Below are 25,662 nucleotides of genomic sequence, written 5' to 3' on the forward strand. Positions count from 1 at the left end.
TACATTAGAAATAGACATCATGAAAACACATGACATGAAAAACACATGAAAACACATACCAAATTCACTAACTGAAGGTATAATCAGTAACCAATCAACAAAATGACAGGTGTTCTTATCTATCAATATTAATCTTTAATGCAAGTGAATTAAATTCCCCAGTGAAGATTTAGGCTGGCTGAATGGATAAAAAACCAAGACCCAACTATATGCTGACTACAAGAAACTCACCTCACAAATTAAGATACACATAGACTGAAAGTGAAGGGCTGGAAAAAGATATGCTGGACAAATGGAAACAAAAAATGAGCTGGAGTAGCTATACTCATATCAAAAATAATTTAAATAAAAACTAAAAAGATACAAAGATGAACATTATATATTGATAAAAGATTTGATCCAGAAAAAAGATATAACACCCCCAACATAAGACCACCCAGAAAATACTATTAGACTTAAAGGGAGAGATGGACTCCAGAACAATAATAATGGGTCACTTCAACAACCTACTCTCATCAGTGGATAGGTTATCCAGACAGAAAATCAACAAAGATACTTTGAAGTTGAATCATACTATTGAGCAATGAACCTAAAAGATACTTAATGGACATTTCACCTAACAGTAATATGATATACATTCTTCTCATCAGCAAATGGAACATTTTCATGGATAGGCCATATATTAGGCCACAAATGAAGTCTCAGTAAATTTAAAATGATTGAAATCATACCATGAATCTTCTCAGGCTACAGAGGAATAAAGCTAGAAATGAACAAGAAAAAAAATAGAACATTCACAAATACATGGAAATTAAACATCATGCTACTTAATGAAAAATGGATCATTTGTCCTAAACAGCACTCTGGCCTCAGAATCAGCCCTAAAGGCATTTGGATCTGGATGAAAAGCCCATGAGAGTATTTCAGGCATGGAAAGCCAAGACACTCTGTCAAAAAAAAAAAAAATGACCTAAATGAAAGATCTCCATGAGTGAGATCCCAGTGGAAAGAACAGGTCATCAAAGAAGGAGGTACCTTTCTCTGAAGGGAGGAGTGAACTTCCACTTTGACTATGACCTTGTCTAAATATGATAAGAGTCGGTGAACTCAAAAGGCTTCCATAGCCTTGGCAACTCATGACAAGAGCCTAGGGAGATTACTGACACCATAAACAAGAGTGTCAATTTGTTAAGTCAACAACAGGAGTCACTGTGCACTTGCTCCTCATGTAGGATCTCTGTCCTTAATGTGCTGTACATTGTGATTTAATGCTATAACTAGTACTCCAACAGTATTTTTCACTTTGTGTTTCTATGTGGGTGCAAGCTGTTGAAATCTTTACTTAATATTTACTAATCTGATCTTCTGTATATAAAGATAGTTGAAAATGAATCTTGATGTGAATGGAAGGGGAGAGGGAGCGGGAAAGGGGAGGGTTGTGGGTGGGAGGGAAGTTATGGGGTGGGGGAAGCCATTGTAATCCATAAGCTGTACTTTGGAAATTTATATTCATTAAATAAAAGTTAAAAAAAAGGATCATTGAGGAAATTCAAATGAAAATCAAAGATATTCTTAAAATAAATGAAAGAACAACATATCAAAACTTGTGGGATACATCAAAAACAGTATGAAGAGTAAAGTTTATAGCACTAAATGCTTACATTTAAAAAATAGAAAGGTTTCAAATAAATGACCTAATTATGCATCTCTAAGACTTAGAAAAGCAAGAACAAACCAAACCCAGAATTAATAGGAGGTAAGAAATTATAATCAGAAAAGAAATGAATTGGAATAAAAAATACAAAGTAACAAGACAATAGCTGTTTTTTGGGAAGATAAACAAAATAGACAAAGCTTTAGCCAGAATAACAAAGAAAAAAGAGGAAAAATTAAATTAAAAGAAAAATTAGAGATGAAAAAGGAGATATTACAACTGTTGTCACTGAAATAAAAAGGATCATAAGAAGCTACTTATGTGCTGACAAACTAGAAAACTTCAACTAAATGGATAAATACCTGGATACATAGAAACTATCAAGATTAAATCAAGAAAATCTAAACAGACCCATAACAAGCAACGGGATTAAAGTATCTAAAATAAGTAATTAAAAGTCATCCATTAAGGAAAATTCCAGGATCTGATGACTTTACTACAGGATTCTACCAAACATTTAAAGAGGAAATAACTCCAATATTTTGCAAACTGTTCCAAAATATGGAACAAGATGGAATTCTGCCAAACTTATTTTATGAAGCCAGCATCACTCTGATACCAAACTGAACAAAGACACAACACAAAAAGAAAACTACACACCTGTATCATTGAGGAACATAGGTGCAAAAATTCCAAGCAAAATACTAGCAAATCAAATCCAACACTGCATCAAAAAGATTATATATAACAATCAAGTGGGATTTATTCCAGAGATGCAACCATGGGTCAACATTCAAAACGCAGTAAATGTCATAAATCACATCAATAGAATGAAGAACAAAAACCATATGGTCATCTCAATAGATACGGAAAGAGCATTTAATAAGATTCAACATCCTTCATGATAAATATTCTCAACAAATTTGGTATAGAAGGAAGATACCTCAAAATTATAAAGGCTATATGTGACAATGACTATTATAAAGGCTATATGTGACATATAAATGGCCAATATCATACTGAATGGAGAAAAAATTGAAAGCATTTTTCCTCTGGACTGACACCAGATAAGAGTGTCCATTTTCTTTTTTTTTTTTTCTAAATATTTATTTATATATTTATTTATTTGAAAGACAGAGAGAGAGAAAGGGAGAGACACAGAGAGATATCTTCCATTTGATGGTTCACTTCCCAAGTGGTGGAGCAGGGCCAATCTGAAGCAAGGAGCCAGGAGCACGTGGGAGCTGGGGCCCAGGTAATTGGGCAACCTTTTTTTTTCTTTTCCAGGCACATTAGCAGGGAGCTGGATCAGAAGTGGAGCAGCTGTGACTGAACTGGTGCCCATATGGGATGTTGATGCTGCAGGCAGTGACTTCATCTGCTATGTCACAGCGCTAGCACCAGTGGTGTCCATTTTCACTACTCTTATTCAATATAGTACTAGTGGTATTAGTAAAAGTGACTGGGGCCAGTGCTGTAGCATAGCGGGTAAAGCCGCCACCTGCAGTGCAGGCATCCCATATTGGTGCCAGTTTGAGTCCGAAGGTCCAAGTGCTTAGGCCTCTGCACCCACATGGAAGACCCAGAAGAAACTCCTGGCTCCTGGCTTCAGATCGGCATAGCTCCTGCTGTTGTGGCTAGTTGGAGAGTAAACCAGCAGATGGAAGACCTCTCTCTCTCTGCCTCTCCTCTCTGTGTAACTCTTTCAAATAAATAAATAAATCTTTAAAAAAGAAAACGTGATTAAGGAGGAGAAAGAAACAAAGGGCATCAAAACTGGAAAGGAGGATGTCAAAATACCCATGTTTGTAGATGACGTGATGTTGTCATGAAAAAACCTAAATACTCCACTGATAAGCTGTTAGAACTTATAAACTAATTCAGTAAAAGTTGCATATTACAAAATCAACATACACAAAAAACTCAATACTCTTTTATATGCTAATGATAAACTCAACAAAAGAGAAATTAAGAAAGATATCCCATTCAGATTAGCCACATACGCATCCATTTATTCAGAAGTAAATTTAAGCACAGAAGTGAAAGATCTGTATAATGAAAATTATAAAACATTGATAAAGGAAATCATCAAGGGCACAAAATATGGAAATCTATTTCTTGCTCATGAATTGGAAGAATCAATATCATTAAAATGTCTATACTATTTAAAATAATTGACAGATTCAATGTAACCCCATCAGGATGCCAAGAGCATTCTTTACAGAATTAGAAAGAACAATCCTAAAATTCATATGAAATCACAAAAGATCCAGAATATCCAAAACAACCCTGAGGGGGTAAAAAAAAAAATCAAGCTGGTGGCAAAGCATTACCTGATTTCAAAGCATACTACAAAACTATGTATAGTAATCCAAACAGCATGGAACTGGCATAAAAACTGGCAAAAAAAATCAATGGAACAGAATGGAGAGCCCAGAAATTAATCCACATACATACAGCCAACAGATTTTTGACAAAAGTACATAGAGCATACATTGGAGAAAGGATAGTTTCTTCAATAAATGGTGCTGGCAAAACTGGATATACATGTGTAGAAAAATGGAATTAGATCCCCATCTCTCATCATATATAAAAATCAACTCAAAATAGATCAAAGACCTCGATTTAAGACCTGAGACATGAAATTGCTGAAGAAAAAAATGTAGGCGAAACACTGTAAGACATTGGTGTAGGTGATGACTCCTTAGATAAGATCCCCAAAGCACAGATAGCAAAAGAAAAGCTGGATAAATTAGATTATATAAAACTCTGAAGCCCCTGCACAGCAAAGGAAACAATCAGTATAGGGAAGAGAGATCCAACAGAATAGGGAAATATTTATCAGCTATCTATCTGACAAAGGATGAATATCCAGAAACATTGGCAACTTCAAAAACTCAACAATAATAACAAAAACCCAACAAATCCAGTTAAGAAATGGGCAGAAGAACTCAGTAGGCAGCTCTCAAAAGAAAAAATACAAATGACCAACAAATATATTTTAAAAAAATGCTCAGTATCACTAGCCATCAGGGAATTGCAAATCAAAGCCACATCCCTGTCTTTACCCTTATAAAGAGTAAGCAAATACTGGTAAGAATGTAGAGAAACAGAAACTCTTACTCATTGTTGGTGAGGATGTAAACTAGTTCAGTCACTAATATAAATTAGTTCAGCCTGTGGAAAATAGTATGGAGATTTCTTTAAAACTTAGAAATAGACTTGCTATATGATCCAGCAATCCCACTATTGGGTATATACCCAAAATACATGAATATGTTGTATCAAAGAGATACCTTATACCACCATGTTTATAGCTACATCGTTCATAATAACAAATATGGACTCAACCAAGGTGTCAATCAAGTGAATGGATAAAGAAAATATGGTATAAATACAATGGACTATTACTCAGCTATAAAAAAGAATTCAGTTCTACCATTTGGATCAAAATGTACCAGGAGGATGTCGTGTTGAATGAAATAAGCCAGACACAGAAAGCCGAATACCACATGTTCTCCCTCATATGTGGGAGCTAAAGTTAAAAAAGAAGCAAAATCAGAAAACAAAAACAACAAAAGAAATTCTGTGTGTATCAGCATGGCTGCAAATATAGTTTTGTCAAACTGCTCTATATCTTTGTTAAACCAATGATTAAAGATGATATATTATTATAATTTTAATGATCTGTGCTTATTTTAAAATTTACTGTTTATGAGTGAAATGCACATCTTTTCATTTGATTATTGTTTATAACCCTTTCTTGTATTCTCACTGAACTATGGGCCATACTGCTTTCAGGCACATTAACAGGGAGCTGGATTGGAAGTGGAGCAGCCAGGACTTGAACTGTTGCTCATATGGGATACTGGCACTGCAGGTGATGGCTTAAACCATCATGCCACAATGCTGGCTCCTAGACTGGAGTTTTTATAGATATGGCTAAGAGCCCACCATTTCACCTCACCACCACATTTTGGGATATTACTGAGTGGATGGCTTCTTGGTGTGGAATGTCCAAAATTCTACCCTGGACTTATCAGCACAGTTTTATTGGACCTAATAGCTGCCTTGGTGCGGGGCAGGGAAGATTCCTCTAAGCTGCTCTCTGGAGATGCCTGGGAACCCACTTAACAAGGCTACAAAGAGAGAGAGAGAGAAAGAGAGAAAGAAAGAGAGAAAGAGAGAAAGAGAGAGAGAGATTCTGTCTGCTGGTTTACTCCTCAAGAAGCTGCAATGGCTATGACTATGGCTGTGCCAGGAGCCAGGAGCTTCATCTGAGTCTCTCCATCTGGGTGCAGGGATTTGGGCCATCTACTGCTGCTTTCCCAGGCACATCAGCAGGAGCTGTATCGAAAATGGAGCAGCCAGGATTCGAACCAGTGCCCATATGGAATGCCAGCACTACAGGCCATGGCTTAACCCACTGAACCACAGTGCCAGACCCCAGTGGTAAGAGTTTTGATGTGCAAATGCTGGTCTGCTTCCAAGGCTTGCTTCTACATATTTTCCTCATTCAACTGTATAAAAAAATTCCATTTTTGTTGGCCCCTCATACACACATAGGTTAATGTCTACATTGCTACCCAACAAAGAATTCACCAGAGCAGTCAGATAGAGAGAACAGAGCTAGATTTTTTGAGCACGCTGCAAGAGCTAGAAGCCGACTACTGCTGCCATGCACTGCAAGGGAGCAGTGGGCATGACAGCCAGAGGCTGTCTGCTGTGATACAGACCACAGTCCGAGAGGTATACTGGTAGTGGTGGTATCCTCTCAGTGAGGGTGAATTTTTCTTTCTGTGATCCAACTGGTTTTCCCAAGTAGGTGATTTGCATTTCTGGGTGGATCTGGGGAGCCTGCACCAACCTTACTTTGGGACTTGCCCATTACCCCAGGAAAACCCTCCACAAGTAACAATCTAATTGCAGATATATTATTATTGACTATTCAAATAGGTCCAGTAGGAAAGTTGATTTTCCTCTTAGTAATCACAGATTTGGAAAACTCTGAAGCTTAGCAAGCTTAACCAAAGCAGAGTTTAATTTCTTTTTAATTATAGTACCTCAACTTTAGAAGTTAAAAGATCTAGTAAGAATTAACAGTTTTATTTACTCAGTGAAAGGCTGGGAGACCTTGAAGTCAGGCATTCTGTGTGTATTTCTAGATATGTCAGTGTTTCAGTTGTATTTTATTATGAAGAGAACATATGCTTAATTAGGTTCTGCAAATAATCACAATGAAAAACATAAATACTCACAAGTAGTTTTTGAATTTTAAAAGAATTCAAGTAGGAAGAAAAGGTAAATGTTTTTATCTTTGTTTACAAAAGCATGCTTTACTAAAGTGCTGCAAATCCTAGATGTCTCAGGAAAAATTTTAAACCTAGAAGTTGAAAAATTTAAGTGCAGGGCCTGACACCATAGCCTAGTAGGCTAAGCCTCCGTGTCCCGGCTATTCCTGTTCCAATCCAGCTCTCTGCTAATGGACTGGGAAAACAGAGGAAGATGGCCCAAGTACTTGGGCCCCTGCCACGTGGGAGACCTGGAAGAAGCTCCTGACTCCTGGCTTAGGATTGGCCCAGCTCTGGCCATTGCAGCCATTTGGGAAGTGAGCCAGCAGATGGAAGACCTCCCTCTCTCTCTGTAACTCTGCCTCTCAAATAAGTAAATAAATCTAAAAAAAATTTAACTATAGAACCAACAATTTTTAAGTAAAAAGACACAGAATCTCACAAATTTCACCAGTTCATTGAGTCTCATGTGATTGCTTACTGTGCTTGTTTGATCTCTACTACGAGTTTCATTAGTGCATCAGTTTATCAGTGTTCTAGAAATTTTTAGTCTATAGATTTTTTGTCAGAAAACTGTATTTACAAATAATTGCTAGAGTCTTTTCTGATTATGAATGTTTTCCAGAGAAGAACAAGAACTGTAGGTGACCAAATACTTAAAAATCACCATGCTAGTGCCAGTTTAGTGTCACGGCGGGTTCAGCTGCCACTTGGTATCTCATATTGGAGCACTGATTTGAGTCTTGCCTACTCTGCTTCCAATCTAGCTCCCTGTTAATGCACTTGGGAGGGAAGCAGAAGATGACTTAAGTTCTTGGGCCCTGCCACCCATGTGGGAAACCCAGTTGGAGTTCTAGGCTCCTGGCTCCAGCCTGGCCCAGCCTTGACTATTGCAGCCATTTGGGGATGAACCAGAGAATGGAGGATCAATCTCTCTCTCTTCTCTCTGTCTCCCTCTCTGTCACTTTGCCTTTCAAATAAATAAAAAAAACTTTAAAACAAATGTGAAAAGGAAAGGAAGATGCATTTTCTTTACAGTTGGTATGTATGTCATAAGGTTAGAAAGTGAAAAGAAAAAGGAAGATGTATTCAGTATGATTTAAATACACTTATGACAATATGTAGTTTTGCAGTTTGGACTGGGTACACAACAGTTTGGCTTCTGCCTTCTCATAGAAACTGGAAAAATGGCTTTAAAACAAAGGGCACATCGTTGTGGTATAGCAGGTTAAGCCACTGCTTATGGTACCAGCATCCCATGTCAAACTGCTGGTTTAGTTTCCAGCTGCTGCACTTCCAATCCAGTTCCCTGCTAATGTGCCTGGGAAAACATCAGATGATGGTCCAAGGACTTGGACTCCTGCCACCCACATGGGAGACTGGCTCTTAACTTTAGCCTGGCCCAGCCCTGGCCTCGTGGCCATTTGGGTAGTAAACCAGCACTGTCATTCTGCCTTTCAAATAAATAAGCAAATAAAAAAAAAGCTAAAATAATGGGATGTTATCTTCCTTGATATTTACATTTCAAAGAGATATCTCCCAGGTCTTTGAGAAAACACTCCTGGATTATAAAACTGGCAAGAGGCCTGTTTAGCTTTTAAAAATATTCAAGTACATCTCAAAGGAGCAGAAAAAGAATTTGCAAATTTTCTAAAGAAAATGCATTAAGAAGAGAAATGGGGACATCTCTTCTCCCTTTTGCACAAGGGAAAATTTTCTTTTTCATTTGTATTTACTCTCACAGCAGGTGTCCTAGATAAAAAGAAAGAAAAGGTAAAGTATAAAATTGAGAATGATTATCTTTTGTAAGTTAAATCTGAAGGCAGTCTTAAACACATTGTCCAACTGTAAAGGAGCCCCATACCCTATAGCCTTTGTTGCAGATTTTATTGCATCCCAGTATCTCTTCCTTAGCTTGCAGTTCCTCTGTAAAGATTAAATCATTAAGTTAAGGGAATGACACTATAGTAAACATAGTTGATGTCTTAAGCTAACTTCTATTTTTTTAAAAAATTTATGTATTTTATTTGAAATTCAGAGTGACAGAAGGAGAGACAGAGAGATCTTCCATCTGCTCGTTCACTCCCTAGATGGCCACAATTGAGCCAGCAGCCAGGAGCTTCTTCCAGGTCTCCTATGTGGATAGCAGAGGCCCAAGCACTTGGGTCATCTGCTGCTGCTTTCCCAGCCATTAGCAGGGAGCTGGATTGGAAGTGGAGCAACTGGGACACTAACCAGCATCATTATGGGATGCCAATGTCACAGGCAGTGACTTTACCTGCTACGCCACAACATCAGCCCTGCTAGCCTCTATTCTAAGAGCTTCTTTTGCAAGAACTCCCAGACAGGACTCCAGATACAAGGCCTTGACATTTATTATCGCCCCTGTGGCAAACATCTTGATGTTAAACTTTAATCCAGATGTTTTCCAGGCTCTTCAAGCCCTGTTCCAAACAAAGTAGTAACCAATTTGCACCTTCAGTCCCAGATGGCTGAATCTTACTTGGCCATCATAACATCTTCAGAACATGCTGACCTCCCCTCACTGACCAATCAAAGGAAGGCCCTGAGTTCTGGGGATCAACCAGAAACCCACTAATTGGGTTGCTCAGCCCCAGCTTTGAACTGTTAACTCCTTCTGGAGTCCAGAAATTAAGTCGTGGCTTCCTGATTCTTTGCTCTGTATTTTGCAATAAACACCTGTTTTTTCCCACCGCCCATATCAATAATTGGCTTGCTGCACATCTGTTGAATGGACCCAGTTTCAGAGTTCTACAGCAAGCACAATACAGTTTTATTTATTTATTTTTAAAGATTTATTTGTTTATTTGACAGAGAGAAGGAGACACAAATGAGAGCTCCATTCCCTGGTTCACTCCCTAAATGGCCACTACAGTCAGGTCTGGGCCAAGCTGAAGCCAGGAGCTTGAAACTCCATCCAGTTGAGTTGATTCAGGGAGATAGTATGTTTGTTGGACTGACCACACAGAGGAAGGTGGTCTCTGTGGTCCCAAATATGCTCTTCCCCAATTGTCATGGTAGCAGGACTTTTAAACAAGGGTACCTGTGGGAAGTCAGGGAAGACAGTGGATCTGATTCCACTTTATTAGGATACTTTGGCCACAAGTTAAACCACAAAGTAGGCAGTTGTGGGCTAGGTCATGGTGGAGAGCAGGGTCCTTGGTTTCACCCCTGCAGTAAGATCTTGTGGCCTGTTCTCAGTCCCTCATGTCTAATTATGTGCCTGACAACAAGATTAGTAGTTGGTTTTTGTTAGTTAAAATGTGACAGGAAGGGAACGGAAGATGCATTTGCTATGGTTTCACAAGGACTGGGCCAGGCCAAAGTCAGAACCCAGGAACTCAGTCCAGTTCTCCCACGTGATTGGAAGGGGCCCAAGTACTTGAGCCGTCACCTTCTTCTGGGTTAGCAGAAAGCACTAGCAGAAAGCTGAATTGAAAGCAGAGCCGGCAGCTGAACCCAGGCATTCCAGTATGGCATGTGGGCATCTTAACTACTGACACAACTACTTACCCTCAGGGAGCCATTTTCTTTTAAGATTTTATTTATTTACTTGAGAGGTAGAGCTACAGACAGTGAGAGGGAGAGACAGAGAGAAAGGTCTTCCTTCTGTTGGTTCACTCCCCAGATGGCTGCAACGGCCGGAGCTGTGCCGATCCGAAGCCATGAGCCAGGAGCTTCTTCCCAGTCTCCTATGCGGGTGCAGGGGCCCAAGCACTTGGGCCATCCTCTACTGCTTTCCCAGGCCACAGAAGAGAGCTGGATTGGAAGAGGGGCAACGGGACTAAAACTGGCGTGCAAATGGGATGCCAGCGCCGCAGGCGGAGGATTAACCTACTGCGCCACAAGCTGGTCCCAGGAAGCCATTTTTTTTTTTTTTAATAATTTTCATTGAGATATATGTTTATTATGAGAAAGCAAACACATTTAAGGAAAACTTTTTTTAAGTTTATTTTTATTTTACTTGAACATCACACACACACACAGAGAGAGAGAGAGAGAGAGAGAGAGAGATGGAGAGAGAGAGAGAAAAATCTATCTTCTATCTGCTGATTCATTCCCAAAATGCCCTCAGCAGTCAGGGCTGGGTCAGGCTGAAGCCAGGGGCCCAGAATTCCATCTGGATCTCCCATATGGGTGGCAGGGGTAAGTGTTGTCAATTTTTATCTATATCAGATTCTTAGTTTCTTGACCATGAAGAATGACTCACATGGATAATAAGGAGTAAGCAAAGTGCAGGAAGTTTATTGAGTGAAAGATAAAGCTCCCAATAGTCAGGAGGGATTCAAAAGCAGTCATGTCTAGGGGTTTTAAATTTTTTTTTGTTTTAAGAATTTTATTTGGAAGTCCAGTGCACTATCCATTGCACCATGGAGCCACCTAAGAATTTTATTTATTTGAAAGGCAGAGTTACAGAGAGAGAGAGAGAGATCTTCTATGCACTGGTTCACTCCCCAAATGGCCAGGGCTGGTCTGGACCGAAGTTAGGAGCCAGGAGCTTCTTCCAGGTCTCCCATGTGGGTGCTTAGAAGGTCCTTGGCCATCTTCTACTACTTTCCCAGGCACATTGGCAGGGAAGCTGGCTTGGAAGTGGAGCAGCCAGAACTTGAACTGGCACAGATACCAGATGCCAGCACTGCAGGCAGCAGCTTCCAGTCCCTTAAATGTTTTAAATGGAGAACCTTCCCTGATTGGTGATCCTCTATATGTTAATATGATGAAAACCTTCCATTCTTGATTTGGGCCACTCAGGGAACAGCTGCCAGAAATGTCCATTTGCATATATATGCTAATGAGGTGAAAACTGATTCACTCATTGGGAGCTACTCAGAGGTCAGAGCCAGAGTAACTAATTTTTTCCAGAGAAAGTTGGTACAATGCTCAGACAGGTCCTCAGTGGTCAGGACCTTTGGCTCATGCAACATCTTCTGACGATTGTGTGATCCTTCCTCAGTGTTGCTTTCTCCCTCTCTTGTCTGCCTGCATCAAGAATCTATCTCCTGTCTCTATCAAAAGTGATGGCTCCATCATCTGCTGCCTTCCCTGATGGCATTAGCAGCAAGCTGGCTGGAAGTGGAGCCGCTGGGACTCAATCCTTTGGATGCAGAATGTCCTGGGTGGAGGCTTAACTCATTGTGCCACTATTTTTAAAAGCACTGGAAAAAAAAAATCTGTACATGTCAAATAGTTTTCAGTTAAAATAGTCCAGGTAGTTGTTATAGCTTTGAATGTAGTGATTGTAAAATAATGCAGTGATTCTCAAAATGTGGTCCACAGGTTAGCAATGCTGCAGTCACCTTAGAGCTTGTTAAACCTGCAGAGTCTTGATTTTATCCCACACCAATTTAATTCCAAAATCTGAGGGAGGAGTCTTGCCCTCTGTGTTCTAATAAGTCTGCCGGGTATTTCTGATCTGAAGTTTGAGAAGCATTGAATTGATAAAGTATGTCAGTGATTTACCTAAAAATTTCAGTATCCCTCAGGGTGACCTTTAGCCCTATCTCTGTTTTGGATATGCATACTAGTAAATGAGTAACTTAATTGATTTAATTATTTACTAGTTTTTTTTTTTTTTGGCGAGGGTGTCATCTCAAATTTATTTTACTGAAGGAAGCATTGTTAATAACTGAGTTACTTTGCTCAATTTTAGTATTTGCTTAGAAGGTTAACATGACTAGGTTTAAATATTTTGAGGTATAAGTAGGTTTGTCCTAAAATTTCTAGTTACTTTAATAGAACATTTGAATTCAGCAATTACGCTAATTTTCCTCATAGCAGCCCTTTATAGTTTATATATAAGGAATTTAGCAATACTAGTTACATTCACCACAGCACCAGATCTTAACCTTAGTGGAATGGTATTAACTTGTTTGGTAGGCAGTGACATTTACCAGAAGGTTTTTTTTTTAATTGAAGACTCTTTATTTTGCTGGATTTTAGTGTGCGAGGTGGAGAAGATTGACTTTGAAACTGACTTAATATGGGTACGATTTTTTGAGTGGTCTCTGTCCTTTCCTTATTCTTGTCCAACATCTAATCAATCACCAGTTCCTCATCAGCACTACCTCTTCAATATCTCAATATGGTCATCTTCTGCTCTGAGCCACCATTCCACTTTCCCCTGGGCTTCCAACTGACGTACTGGAATCCATTCTCACTGGGTAAATAAATTAGTCTTTAACATACGCCTGATCATGTCCCTTCCACTTACAGGTCGTCAGTACTCCTGATAAAATCTACCATACTCCATGGCCTGCGAGACCTTGCCTGACCCAGCTTCTCCAGCTCTGAGATCTTTCTACCTTCTTTTAGTCCTGAAATGTGTTTCCTTCTACTATGGGACCTTTTTGTTTGCTGTTTCCTCATGATCCTGCTGACCTTCTATTCATCTTTATATCTTAGCTTAAATATCACCATTTTAGGGGATTCTTCCCTGATATACTGTTTCTCTGCTCTGCCCCCATACATGGCCCTGGTTATTGGCTTTCCTAGCTTTCTCTGTACTTTGGTAATATCATACTTATTTTTGTATTTATTTATTGTCTGCCATCCTTCTACACCATGTTCCATGAGGACAAGAGCCACTTCTGGTAACCTGAGTGCACAGCAAAATATCTGACATATGATGTCCAAAGTATATGGTGGATGAATGAATGATGAGTGAATGAACCAATGATCAAACTGATTAATTTTCATGAAATAGTATAAGGTTTGTTCCGTTGCTGCATTTTTGTGACTAAGCTGTTCCTTATTTTTACGTATATAGACTATGCTTGTGCTCTTCAGAGGGATATTTTGCTTCAAGGACGACTATACCTTTCAGAAAACTGGCTGTGTTTCTATAGCAACATCTTCAGATGGGAAACTACAGTAAGATATATTTTTGCCTTGATCTTTTGATAAAAATAATTGCATAGATAGAAATGTATACATTCCTCCAAAAATGATGTTCTTTAGATGATTCCAAAGTAGGTGTTTATGGATCTACACATTTATACTTGTATACAAGTAAATAGATTTGTCTGTTGTAGTATAAGTGTGTAATATATTTTTGTAACTTAATATGTTGAACTACATTTGTACTTACTTATTGCAGTTAGAGAAAGAGATTTCAAGTTGAAAATGCTTGAACATACATTTGTTGGCTGCCAAAGCCATCTTATGTGACTGATTTTGAGTGATTGTGTGTTAATGTGGAACACGGACATCTGCATGTCTTTTCACTCTTTATCCTGATGTTCAACAGAGGTATTAATGCAGGAGAATATAGACAGGAAGCATGTCTGACTTCTCTGTTTTTTTCTTTTGACAGGCAGAGTGGATAGTGAGAGAGAGAGACAGAGAGAAAGGTCTTCCTTTTGGCCGTTGGTTCACCCTCCAATGGCCGCTGAGGCCGGCGCATCGCGCTGATCCAAAGCCAGGAGCCAGGCGCTTCTCCTGGTCTCCCATGCGGGTGCAGGGCCCAAGCACTTGGGCCATCCTCCACTGCACTCCCGGGCCATAGCAGAGAGCTGGCCTGGAAGAGGGGCAACCGGGATAGAATCCGGCACCCCAACTGGGACTAGAACCCAGTGTGCCGGCGCCGCAAGGCGGAGGATTAGCCTGTTAAGCCACGGCGCCGGCCTGACTTCTCTGTTTTTTCAGAAAATACAAGCATGTGCCTACTAACTCCCTCAGAGTTTTCAGTTAGATTAGATTGAAGTGGTTCTTGGTAGTATGTGTTGTATATTCTTCTGAAAATACATTTTGATTTTTTAATTCTTTTCTGTGTGTAGATTTCTATTGCTTTAAAGAATATAACCTTTATGACCAAGGAGAAAACTGCTCGACTCATCCCAAATGCTATCCAGATCATTACACAGGGTGAAAAGGTGAAAAACTTTCTACATTTGCCATTACATAATGTGAAGAAAGTCTGCCTCAAATTTATCACTAGTGTCATGAATACGGCAGTTCTTAGAGCTAGGAATATCTTGTAGAGATACATTATATTTATTTATAGATTTCTGAATGCCTAAACAGTGGTTGATCATTAACTTTAATGACTGCTGACTTTTTTGTGCTTTGTAGTTTACAGAAAACTTTCACCCATAGTTTTCATTTCACCATTGTAAGAGGTAGGTAAGATAGCCATTAGCCAAATTCCTTATTATTTCTAAATAACCTATAATAAGTCTCCAATTTTTGTTTAGCCAATACTTGTACAACAACTAATAACAATAAATGGTTATAGTAAGCAGAGATTTGGTTAGCATAAAGTAAACATATGATCATTATAATCTTGCTTTAGAATGGCATTTATTTGTGACTGCCACCATTTTTATTATGTACTTATAATATCTGCCATTTCTTAGTGAGGATATATGAAGAATCTAACTATACCCAACTGGCAAATTGGTTAGAGCACTGTGAATGACATTAAAAACCTAGAGCTGAGAGAGAGAGAAGGAATAGCAAAGAAGGAAATGAAGGGAGGAAGAAGAAAAAGGAAGGAAGGAATGAAGGAAATGAAGCAAAAGAAATTTTTTAAAAAGGAAGGAAAAAAGAAAGGGGCAAGGAGAAACCTTAACCATGATATTAAATATTTATAACTATACTTTTAATCTTGTAGAGTTTTTAAGTGTGATTTAAATTTTATTTTTAAACGATCCTGTCATTATAGAACACTTCCAAGTACAGTACAAAGATTCTCTTCCTTCCTGAACTGTACAGGAATAGCTTGTCACACTGATGCTTCAATTCCCTAGATATCTTAGCATGCATTTCCAGCAAAGACAGTCTCCCACACAACCACAACATAGCCATCAAAATCAACAGATTATCACTGATAATGTCCTTTAGAGCAAATAGACCCAGCTTAGAATTATACATCACATATGATTATCATCCTATTTAGTGTCCTGGAAACAGTTTTGTCTTGACTGATATGCTCTTGACATTTACAAAATTACAGATCAGTTATTTTGTAGGATATCCCTTGATTTGTGTTTGATTAAATGTGGGTCATGCTATTTTGGAAGGAATATATCAAAATGATGCTCTATTTTTCATTGCATCCTATCGGATGACACATGATTTCAATTTGTACCATGCTGGTGATTTTTACTTTGATCACTGATTAAGGTGGTGTTTGCCAGACTTTACTGTACAATTAGATTACTTTCCTTTGTAGTAAGTATTTTGTGGCAAAGTGCTTTAAAATGATGCAATCTACCATTCTTATCTAGCTTTAAATTTATTCATCCATTTACTTGCATAAGAGTGAACTTACGGTTTCTTATTTTAGTCAATGAGTTGTAATTTATTGCTATCGATAATTATGTTGATGCTAAAATTTCCTAAATTTGACCAGTGAGAGCCCTCTCAGGCTGGCTCGAATGCCTTTTTTGACTAGCACTGTTGAAGCATTTTCTTGCTTTTGGGGACAACACCTTGTTGTCACAGTGTCACACCTTTTCCTGCCACAGTGTTGGAACTGGCCATTTCTCCAAGGAATCCTGATGTCTTTTAAAGTATACTGATACTTTTGAAGCCAATGTCTTTATTGGCACTAGGGTGTCCCTATTCCTGAAATTTTTATGTAATATGAGCACATACCCATATTCATAATGCATGCATATATATCCACAAATTGTCTATCTATCTACATCTAGATAGCTGCCTACCCAAAACCATGAATTCACCCCAGTACCTTCGATTCCCATCTAACACCACAGAATTCATTTTTATTTTCTCCCTTTCCATGTTTATAACTCCTTTCACCGACAGTGAGAAACTAACTCCCACTATCCTTAATGTGGTTACTTTTTTGATCAGGTGGCCTAAATGTAAGCAGTTTCTGTCTCCACTGCCGCCGCTCTGATTTGGGTGGCTTTTCACCTGACTCGGTTTCTGGCACTTGGAGTGAGTCTATACCCATCCACCATGACATAGATGCACTCAGTGTAAACACTTTCTTCATGCGAAGCCCCTTCCCTGCGTTCCCATTCCCTGGGCCGGGTCGCCGCTCCACAGGGACATCGTCCATTCCCTGTTTGTGCTCTGACATTCTGTGCTGGTCTGTCACTGTCCTCACGCAGCTCAGCCTCTGAGGCCCCACTAGAAGACTGTGCCATCTTCATCTGCTCTGGCTCGCATATGCCTTTGTAGGCTGCCCTCATTCCCGCCTACACTCCTGTTTGGGTTTTGACATTCCCCACCCAGTAACCATTTACATGGTCACCCTCCTGGGGCTCTGACCTGGGCCCTCCCCCATACTCTTGTTACCCAGTTCTTGCTTAATACTCTGCTTCAGGCCACTCCCATATGTGGAGGCGCTTCTTGCCCACGTGGGCACTGACACTGAGAACCAGGCGACCCCTCTGTGTGGACGCCCTCATTCTTTTCTGGTTCTGCCATCCTGTTTCAGGTTTCTGCAGCTCCTCTGCCCCTCCCTTCACCCTCAGTGTGGATGCTTGGATACCTGTCTATCTCTGTTCCACTAACAGCTTTAGGACTGAACTGCTCAGGAAGGGAAGAGAATGAACTGAATTATTCTTAGCTTTGTACTAAATACATGCACATATTTTCATTATTTAACAAAATCATCAAACCGTTCTTTTTATCTTCCCTCTATACACATAATTCCCAATCCCACTGCCTTTCTGGAAGCAGACACTATTATCAGCTTGGTGTATATCTTTTCAGACCTTCCTCCTATGGATACATATATATAAACAGAGTGTTGCTTTTATTTGATGTGAGTGCTATCTTATACATGTTGCCCTTTAGCTCTCCTGTAAAAAAAACACATTATCTCTTGGCAGTGAGACATATATAGATACACCTATCTCTGTTTTTCATAGAACTCTATCGTATCTCATAGAATGGGTGTACCATGGTTTCCTTGGCCACTAGTTCATTTTTAATGTCCTGTATTCTAAGTAATACTGTAGTGAACATCCTGACCATGCCTTCTTAGGCTCATATGTGACTGTTTCTCACGTATGTCAAGGAATTCAGGGTTAAGCATTTAATTTTAATTTTAGTAGTGACAGTAACATCTAGCATTTATTGAACACTGTGTAGTAGATGCTGCTTTAAATTCTTTACATATAGTTTTTCTCACTTCATTATCACAAAAAATCTAGTGCTATCATTGTTCTCATTTTGCAGATGAGGCAACTAAAGAAACTAAAGCAACAGAAGTGACCCAAGTCACAGAACTAATAAATGGTGGCATTGGAACCTGAACCTAGGCAGTTTAATTTCAGAGACCCTGATTTCAACTTCTTTTCTATGTTAACTCAATGATCTCTTTTGCCATTATCATGAGAAAAAAAACTGTACTATTAAATCTTCATCCCTTTTACATGTTTTATGACTGAAGGAAGGTTATTTGTGGCACTTTCAGTTGTTCCAGGTTCTAGAATATGTTCTGTGCTCCAGCAGCTTAGAGATAGCATCATCCAGAACTCTTCCAAAATTAGGGTTACTATTGAACCAAGATTTTTTTTTTTTACATTTTTGAAGTTGGATATCCAGAAAGGAATAAACGAATGTAGCAATGTATATAAACTGCCCATGAAGCTGGGGGTTTTAAGGATTTGGGAATGGATGGTTGTGTATGAAAGTGAGTAAAGTAAATAATAAGGTGTTTTGGTTTAAGAAGTGTGAATAAGCAGGCATGATACAGTGGTGAAAACAAGATAGACTGGGAGAACTTTCTAATGTACATCTGCACAGGGCTGTAAGATTATTATAATTAGGCAAAACAATTTGGCTTAAGAAAAGGGAATAGGAGACAATAAAATCATTAGACCACATATTATATATGTAATTGTATTTGGAAGAATTCCTGTTTAAATTCTTTTTATGAAAAGTTTTTCTTTATGAAGAACATATAGCAGTATTTCAATTTAATGTATTGTAAAATAATGCTTTAAAATTTTCTATGAAAAGCATTAACACCCAAAATATTAGTTTGACATTTACTTAATAAATCCAGACTAGAACTGAGCTACTGAGCTTTCTCCTTCCTTAAGATAACTACTCAGACCTGAAAGGTCAGTAACAAAGGGATTGAAAGAGATGACACACTCAGATACTGTATAGGGCTGTGTTTTGTCACATTTTCTCATAAAGGTGTATTTTAAAATATGGCTTTGCAAAAAATCAACTAGATGCAAAGAATAATAAGCTGAAAGTGGACATAGAATTATAAACATGCTACTTTTCTATAACATTCAAAGAAAAGTTCAGTATTCATGAGTGTTTTAGATCTAAAATAGAAGATATTAGGTATATCTGGAATTTTTATAAAATTATGAAAGGTAATAAAATTTAAAATTAAGATCCTTAAAATAAATCTCTCTTTAAAATTCATTTATAGTTTTTTTTTAATTCTTTGTGTACCTGGTTCAAATGGCATCCCAGTTATGTCTCTCTGCAAAGCTCAGAATAAAATAAAATCTTTTTCATTAATTTTGTTTTGATTAATTTGAATGCTAAAACTATAGTGAACATAAATAACTCCCTATTCCAAGACCCTTTCTGTATTAAATACTGACAAGATTGTGTGTACCGTAAGATAGCATTTATTGTAAAAATAGATTTGTAAAGACAAATTGCTCATACAAAAGTTATATATTTTTCTTCTATTGCAATAAAAAATTAAATAAAAATAGTAGATAAATCAGGCAGTGGTGACCTAGTAGGTTGTTTTGGCCATAGAAAATCCCCACAGACCTTCATGAGAGACACTATCCCTTTTTTTCCATGACACTAAAATTGTCTTACTATTTTTCTTTGCAGTTTTTTTTTACATCTTTTGGTGCAAGAGATAGAAGTTACCTCAGTATCTTTAGGTTGTGGCAGAATGTATTATTAGATAAGGTAAGTGTTCATATCAGAGGTAGGTGCCTGTTATAAGAATCTCCTACTATAAACCTAAATAGTTTATTCTAAGAAGAAATGTCAAGCAAATAAAATCTATAGTTGTAAAATATTAGCAATCCCAGAATAATCAAACTAAAAATTACGTAGTAAAAGAAATATCAAAGGAATTAAAGTGGTACACTAGAAAATATCATTTTAACTCACAAAAAAGCAGGACAGGAGGAGCAGAGGGACAAAAAGACATGACACGTAGAAAATAAACAGCAAAATGGCAGAAATTACATAGATCATTAAATGTAAGTGGATTAACTACTTCAGTCAAAAGGCAAAGATTAGCAAAATGAAAAAATATTTGCTCCAACTGTACATTCTCTGTAGAGAAGTTAGATTTGAAGGCTCAAATAGGTTGAAAGGAAAATGAAGAAAAATGATATACATGCTAAACATGTAACCAAAAGAGAACTGAAATGTCTATATTAATATCAGACAAAGTAGACTTTAGGACAAAAATTAATAATAATAATAATAATAAGGAAGAACATTTTATAATGACAAAAGGATCAATCCATCTGAAATTCATAACAGTCATAAACCTATATGCATTTAATGGAAAGCCACGACATGGTGGCAAAAACAAACTAAATGAAAGATCCTGTGAACAAGACCCCAGCGGAAGGAACAGGCCATCAAGGAGGGAGGCACCTTTCTCCGAAGGGAGGAAGGAACCTCCACTGTGATACGGCCTTGACTAAACAAGTTCAGAGTTGGTGAACTCAAGGGGCTTCCATAGCCTAGACAGCTCATGGCAAGAGTCTCGGGTGATTGCTGACGCCATAAATAAGAGTGCCAATTGTTAAATCTACAATGGGAGTCACTGGGTACATGCTCCCCACGTAGGATCTCTGTCCTTAATGTGTTTTACTATGAAACTTAAAAATAACACTACTAGTCGAACAATACCCTATACCTTGTGTGGTTGTGTGAGGGCAGCCTGTTGAAATCTTTGTTTAGTATATACTAAGTTGATCTTCTGTATATGAAGGTAATTGAAAATGAAACTCGATGAAGGGCGGGATGGGAGAGGGAGTGGGAGAGGGGAGAGCCGCGGGAGGGAGGGAGGTTGTTGGGGGGGGAAGCCACAACAATACAAAGGTTGCACTTTGTAAATTCACATTTATTAAATAATAAAAAGAATAAAAAAACCTAGATGCATTTAGTAAGCGAGCCCTAAAATATGAAGCAAAGACAATGAAAGAAGAAATGGACAATTCACCAATAGTAGTTAGAGACTTCAGTACCCAACTTTAAATGATGAATAGAAAAAAACTCATCAGAAGATCAACAAGGAAAAAATCAAGACTTGAACAAATGCCGTAACTAAACAGGACTAAGAGACATCCATGGGACTTCTACCCAACTGCAACAGGATATACATCCTTCTCAAGTATATGTGGAACTTTCTCCATAATAGACCATGTGGTAGATCATAAAGCAAGGCTCAATACTTTAAAAGGATTAAAATAATTTTTAAAAATGTTCTTTGACCACATGGAATGAAATTAGAAATTAATAAAAGGAAATTTGGGGCTGGTGCCGCGGCTCAATAGGCTAATCCTCCGCCTGTGGCACCGGCACACTGGGTTCTAGTCCCACTTGGGGTGCCGGATTCTGTCCCGGTTGCCCCTCTTCCGGGCCAGCTCTCTGCTGTGGCCTGGGAGTGCAGTGGAGGATGGCCCAAGTGCTTGGGCCCTGCACCCGCATAGGAGACCAGGAGAAGCACCTGGCTCCTGGCTTTGAATCAGCGTGGTGCGCCGGCCGCAGTGCACCGGCCTCAGCGGCCATTGGAGGGTGAACCAATGGCAAAAGGAAGACCTTTCTCTCTGTCTCTCTCTCTCACTGTCCACTCTGCCTGTCAAAAAAAAAAGGGAAATTCACACAAAAAAGTGGAAATTAAACAGAACACTCCTAAATAACCAATAGATGCAAAGAAAAATCACAGAGAAAATTCAAAAACACTTTGAGTTAGATGAAAACTAACACAACACATCAAAATATATGATATGGCTAAAGCAGTATATAGAAGGTAGTTTATAGATATAAGTACCCACGTGGAAAAGAAGAATGAGCTCTGTCTTAGTCTGTTTTCTCTCATTATAACAAAATACTCAAGACTGGGTAATTTATAAAGAGTTTTATTTATAAAACTTCTAAAGGCTAGAAGTCCAAATTAGGCAGCTGTTTCTGCTGAGAGGCTTCTGTTGTTTCACCTCGTGGTAAAAAGAAGTAAAAGGTAGCCGGTGCCGTGGCTCACTTGGCTAATCTTGCGCCTGTGGCACTGGCACCCCGGGTTCTAGTCCTGATTGGGGCGCCGGATTCTGTCCCGGTTGCTCCTCTTCCAGTCCAGCTTTCTGCTGTGGCCCAGGAAGGTAGTGGAGGATGGCCCAAGTGCTTGGGCCCGGCACCTGCAAGGGAGACCAGGAAGAAACACACGGCTCCTGGCTTCGGATCGGTGCAGCGCTGGCCATAGCGGCCATTTGGGGGGTGAACCAACGGAAGGAAGACCTTTCTCTCTGTCTCTCTCTCTATAACTCTGCCTGTAAAATAAAAAAAAAAAAAAAAAAGGATAAGCAGGCTCATGTAAAAGTGGGACCACGAGATATGGACTTGTTTTATAACAGTCAGCTCTTGTGGCTTCCTGAGAGTGATAACTCCCTCACTTCAGAAAGACATCAGAAAGACATGAACCTATTTATGAGGGCTCCATCCTCAAAACCCAAGTACCACTAGGCACCAGCTTCTAACAATATTATATTTGAAAATTAAGGTTTCAAGACATGGAAATTTGGGGGACACATGCAAACCATAGTAATTGCAAATCAATAACCTAGCATTCCACCATGAGAAATAGAAAAAGGAGAGCAAACTAAACTCAGTAAAAGCAGAAGCAAGGAAATATTAAAGAGTAGAGCAGAAATAAATAAAATAATAAAATAGATAGAAAAATAGACAAATGGAGAGAATCAAAACTTATTTCTTTGGAAAAAAATTGACAAGCCTTTTCTAGATTGACCAAAAAAAAAAAAAAAGAAAGAAAGAAAGAAAGAAACTAAAATGATTCAATTTGGAAGTGAAAGTGGTGATGTTATTACTGACCTCAGAAAAATAAAAAGGATATAAAGAAATAATCAGTTATGTTCTAGCAAATTAATTACCCTAAATGAAATGGACAGAAAATCACAAATGGAGAGATGTTGATGAAAGGTACTAAGTTCCAGACAAATGAGTTTTGGAGATCTGAAGTAAATCATAGGGACTGTCATTAACAATACTGGATAACAATACTGTAACAATACTGTATTACCCACTGCTGAGGGTAAAAATAAAAATTTATAAATAAAAGACAAAATATTAATTCCATGAGGTGATGGATATGTTAATTAGCTTGGTTGTGATAATTACACAATGTTTACATATATCAAAATATCAGGTTATACACTTACTTATATACAACTCCTAGTTGTCAGCTATGCCTTAGTAAAGTTGAAAATGAACAAACAGAAATGTTGTTGAGTATCTGGGAAAACTGGAAGCCTCAAGTACATTGCTCATGGGTTTGTAAAATGGAGTGGCCACTTTGGACCACCATCTGGCAGTTTCTCAGTTTTGACATGGAGTTACCACATGACCCAACAGTTAGTTGCCTTCCTAGGAATATGTATATGTATAGGCAAGACAACTGAAAGCCTATGCTTGTATAAAAACTTGTACCTGAACATTCATAGCAGCGTTATTAAAAGCCGTGGAAATCACTCAAATGTCTATCAACTGATACATAAAATGCATATCCATAGAGTGGAACATTATTTAGAAAAAAAAAAAAAAAAGCAGTGAAGGGCTGATAGAGCTACCCCTGGTTGAACCTTGAAAACATTATGCTGTGTGAAAGAAGTCAGTCGCAAAAGAGCACTTGTGCTGACTCTTTTCTTTATGCATTGTCCAGAATAGGCAAACTCATAGGAATAGGAAGTAAAAGACATTGCGGGGGCGGGGTGGGGGGGGTGGGGAGGGAGGGAGGAGGAGTGATTGTTAATGAGTGCGAGTGTTTTTGGGGGTTGTTGAAAATGTCCTGACTCGGTGATGATTAAATAACTCTGGATAAACTAAAAATCATTGAATTGTGCACTTTAAATAGGTAAGTTTTATGGGATGCAGAGTATAGCTAAATTAAGCTTTTTAAAATTATTATTTTAATGGTTTAAAGGGCCGAGTGGAGATTTCCAGCGAATAAGGCTGCTTCTTTGCAGTAGGAGCTTCAACAGGCAGGACGGGACTTAATCTCCTGGCCTCTCCTCTCCAGGAAAGTGTCTCACTGAGGTGGACACATTCTGGCTCGAGGGCCCTGTGCGTTGAATGGTCATTTAAACTCAGCCAATGAGGAAAGGTTCTTCCTAAGCTGCACCTTACTGGGATGGTCTCACTTGGCTGAGTTCCGGGAAACCCGTGGATGGTGGGTCCCCCGAAGCTGCCGCGGAGTCGGGGGCTGGGGAGAGGACCAAAGCGACTGGGGGCCGCAGAGGATCTTGCGGAGCCCAGGCCCTCCAATCTCAGAGGGCTGGCCTGCCTCGCCACAGCCCCTTGCTCATGCTCCTGCCCAAAACCGTGCCCAGGGCTGCAGGTTGGCGGGTGGCTGGTTGTGCGGTGCCGGGCGCCCACCTGCGGAGGCCTGGAACAGGTGCCCGGAGGCGTGCTGCTTCCAGGCCTTCACTCCAGGCACACCTGTCACGTTAAAATCCACTGTCCTAACTGCCTTGGGTGCTCGTGTTCTCCTGGTCTGAAAATAGGGACCTGGCTATCGCCACCTGCAAACACCAATCTGAGGGGCCTCTCAGAATCAAAAGGACACGTATTCACATGCCATAAGTTGGGGTACATCCTTAAAAACGGTCCTCCAGGGAAGAGAGAGAATTTAGGCTTATAGATGAGCCCAAGGAGAGACCGAGAGACTGAGACTGCACTTCAGTGAAAAGAGCCCCTCAAAGGGAGAGGGAGGATAGGAGGTCCAGGAGACTCGCTGAGAGTGAAATCTAAGCTTCCTTGAAAACAAAATCCTGATGCCATCTGTGTCCTTAATGTGTTACACCTTTCAAATCTTTGGGTCATTTGGTTATCTTTAATATTGAATGTGCAGCTCAGTTTTAAGTGGACACTGCTGTTATTTTAGTAGAATGGTGATTGTATAATATGTCAAAAATAAAGGTTTAAGCATATGGGTTAAATACAAGGCAATACAGAATCTAAAGTTGAAAGTGGATTCACCAAGAAAAGGAACTAGAATAAACAAACAAGAAGCCGCCTTCTTTTCTTGTGGTCTCCTAGTGATCTTTAAAGAGCAATGTTGTTGTTTAATGTACTAATATCTATAACAGAAATAGCAACTCCCAATTATGAAGTATTGGGCATCAGACACAAGCCAGGTGTTTGATATATTCTTGATATTGTCTATATAATGTTTCAAGACTCAGTTCCTTTTATTTTTTTAAGTAATAAAACCACATCGGATAGATTTTTTTTTTATCTTGTGTAATTGTCCAAAAGAAAGTGAAGAAAAAAAACAAAAGCCATAAAATCTACAACGTAATTACAAAATTCAATAAAAACAACGTTGTAGGTAATTTGAGTAATACATCTTTATTTGAAAGGCAAAGAGACACAGAGATGCAGAGACCAAGAGAGACCTTCCATTTGCTGGTTCACTCCCCAAATGCCCACAATAGCTAGAGGTGGGTCAGACTGAAGCTAAGAGACAGGAACTACAACTGA

General features: G+C 38.9%; 1 protein-coding gene across 8 annotated transcripts in view; it reads left to right on the forward strand.

Moving 5' to 3' along the window:
• GRAMD1C (GRAM domain containing 1C) overlaps nucleotides 1-25,662 on the forward strand; it is a 138,328-nt gene that overhangs the window by 53,879 nt on the left and 58,787 nt on the right. For 3 of the 8 annotated variants that reach the window (XM_062208302.1, XM_062208293.1, XM_062208344.1), the window contains 3 exons: nucleotides 13,733-13,836; nucleotides 14,742-14,837; nucleotides 19,759-19,839. In XM_062208302.1, coding sequence (XP_062064286.1) covers nucleotides 13,733-13,836; nucleotides 14,742-14,837; nucleotides 19,759-19,839 — 281 coding nt within the window. Of the gene's footprint in view, nucleotides 1-12,889; nucleotides 12,951-13,732; nucleotides 13,837-14,741; nucleotides 14,838-19,758; nucleotides 19,840-25,662 lie in introns of those variants that run through there. The other 5 variants (XM_062208337.1, XM_062208371.1, XM_062208329.1 and 2 more) reach the window with 4 other exon arrangements.

The sequence above is a fragment of the Lepus europaeus genome, chromosome 2 (assembly GCF_033115175.1).
Source record: "Lepus europaeus isolate LE1 chromosome 2, mLepTim1.pri, whole genome shotgun sequence".
NCBI classification, from domain to species: Eukaryota; Metazoa; Chordata; class Mammalia; order Lagomorpha; family Leporidae; genus Lepus; species Lepus europaeus.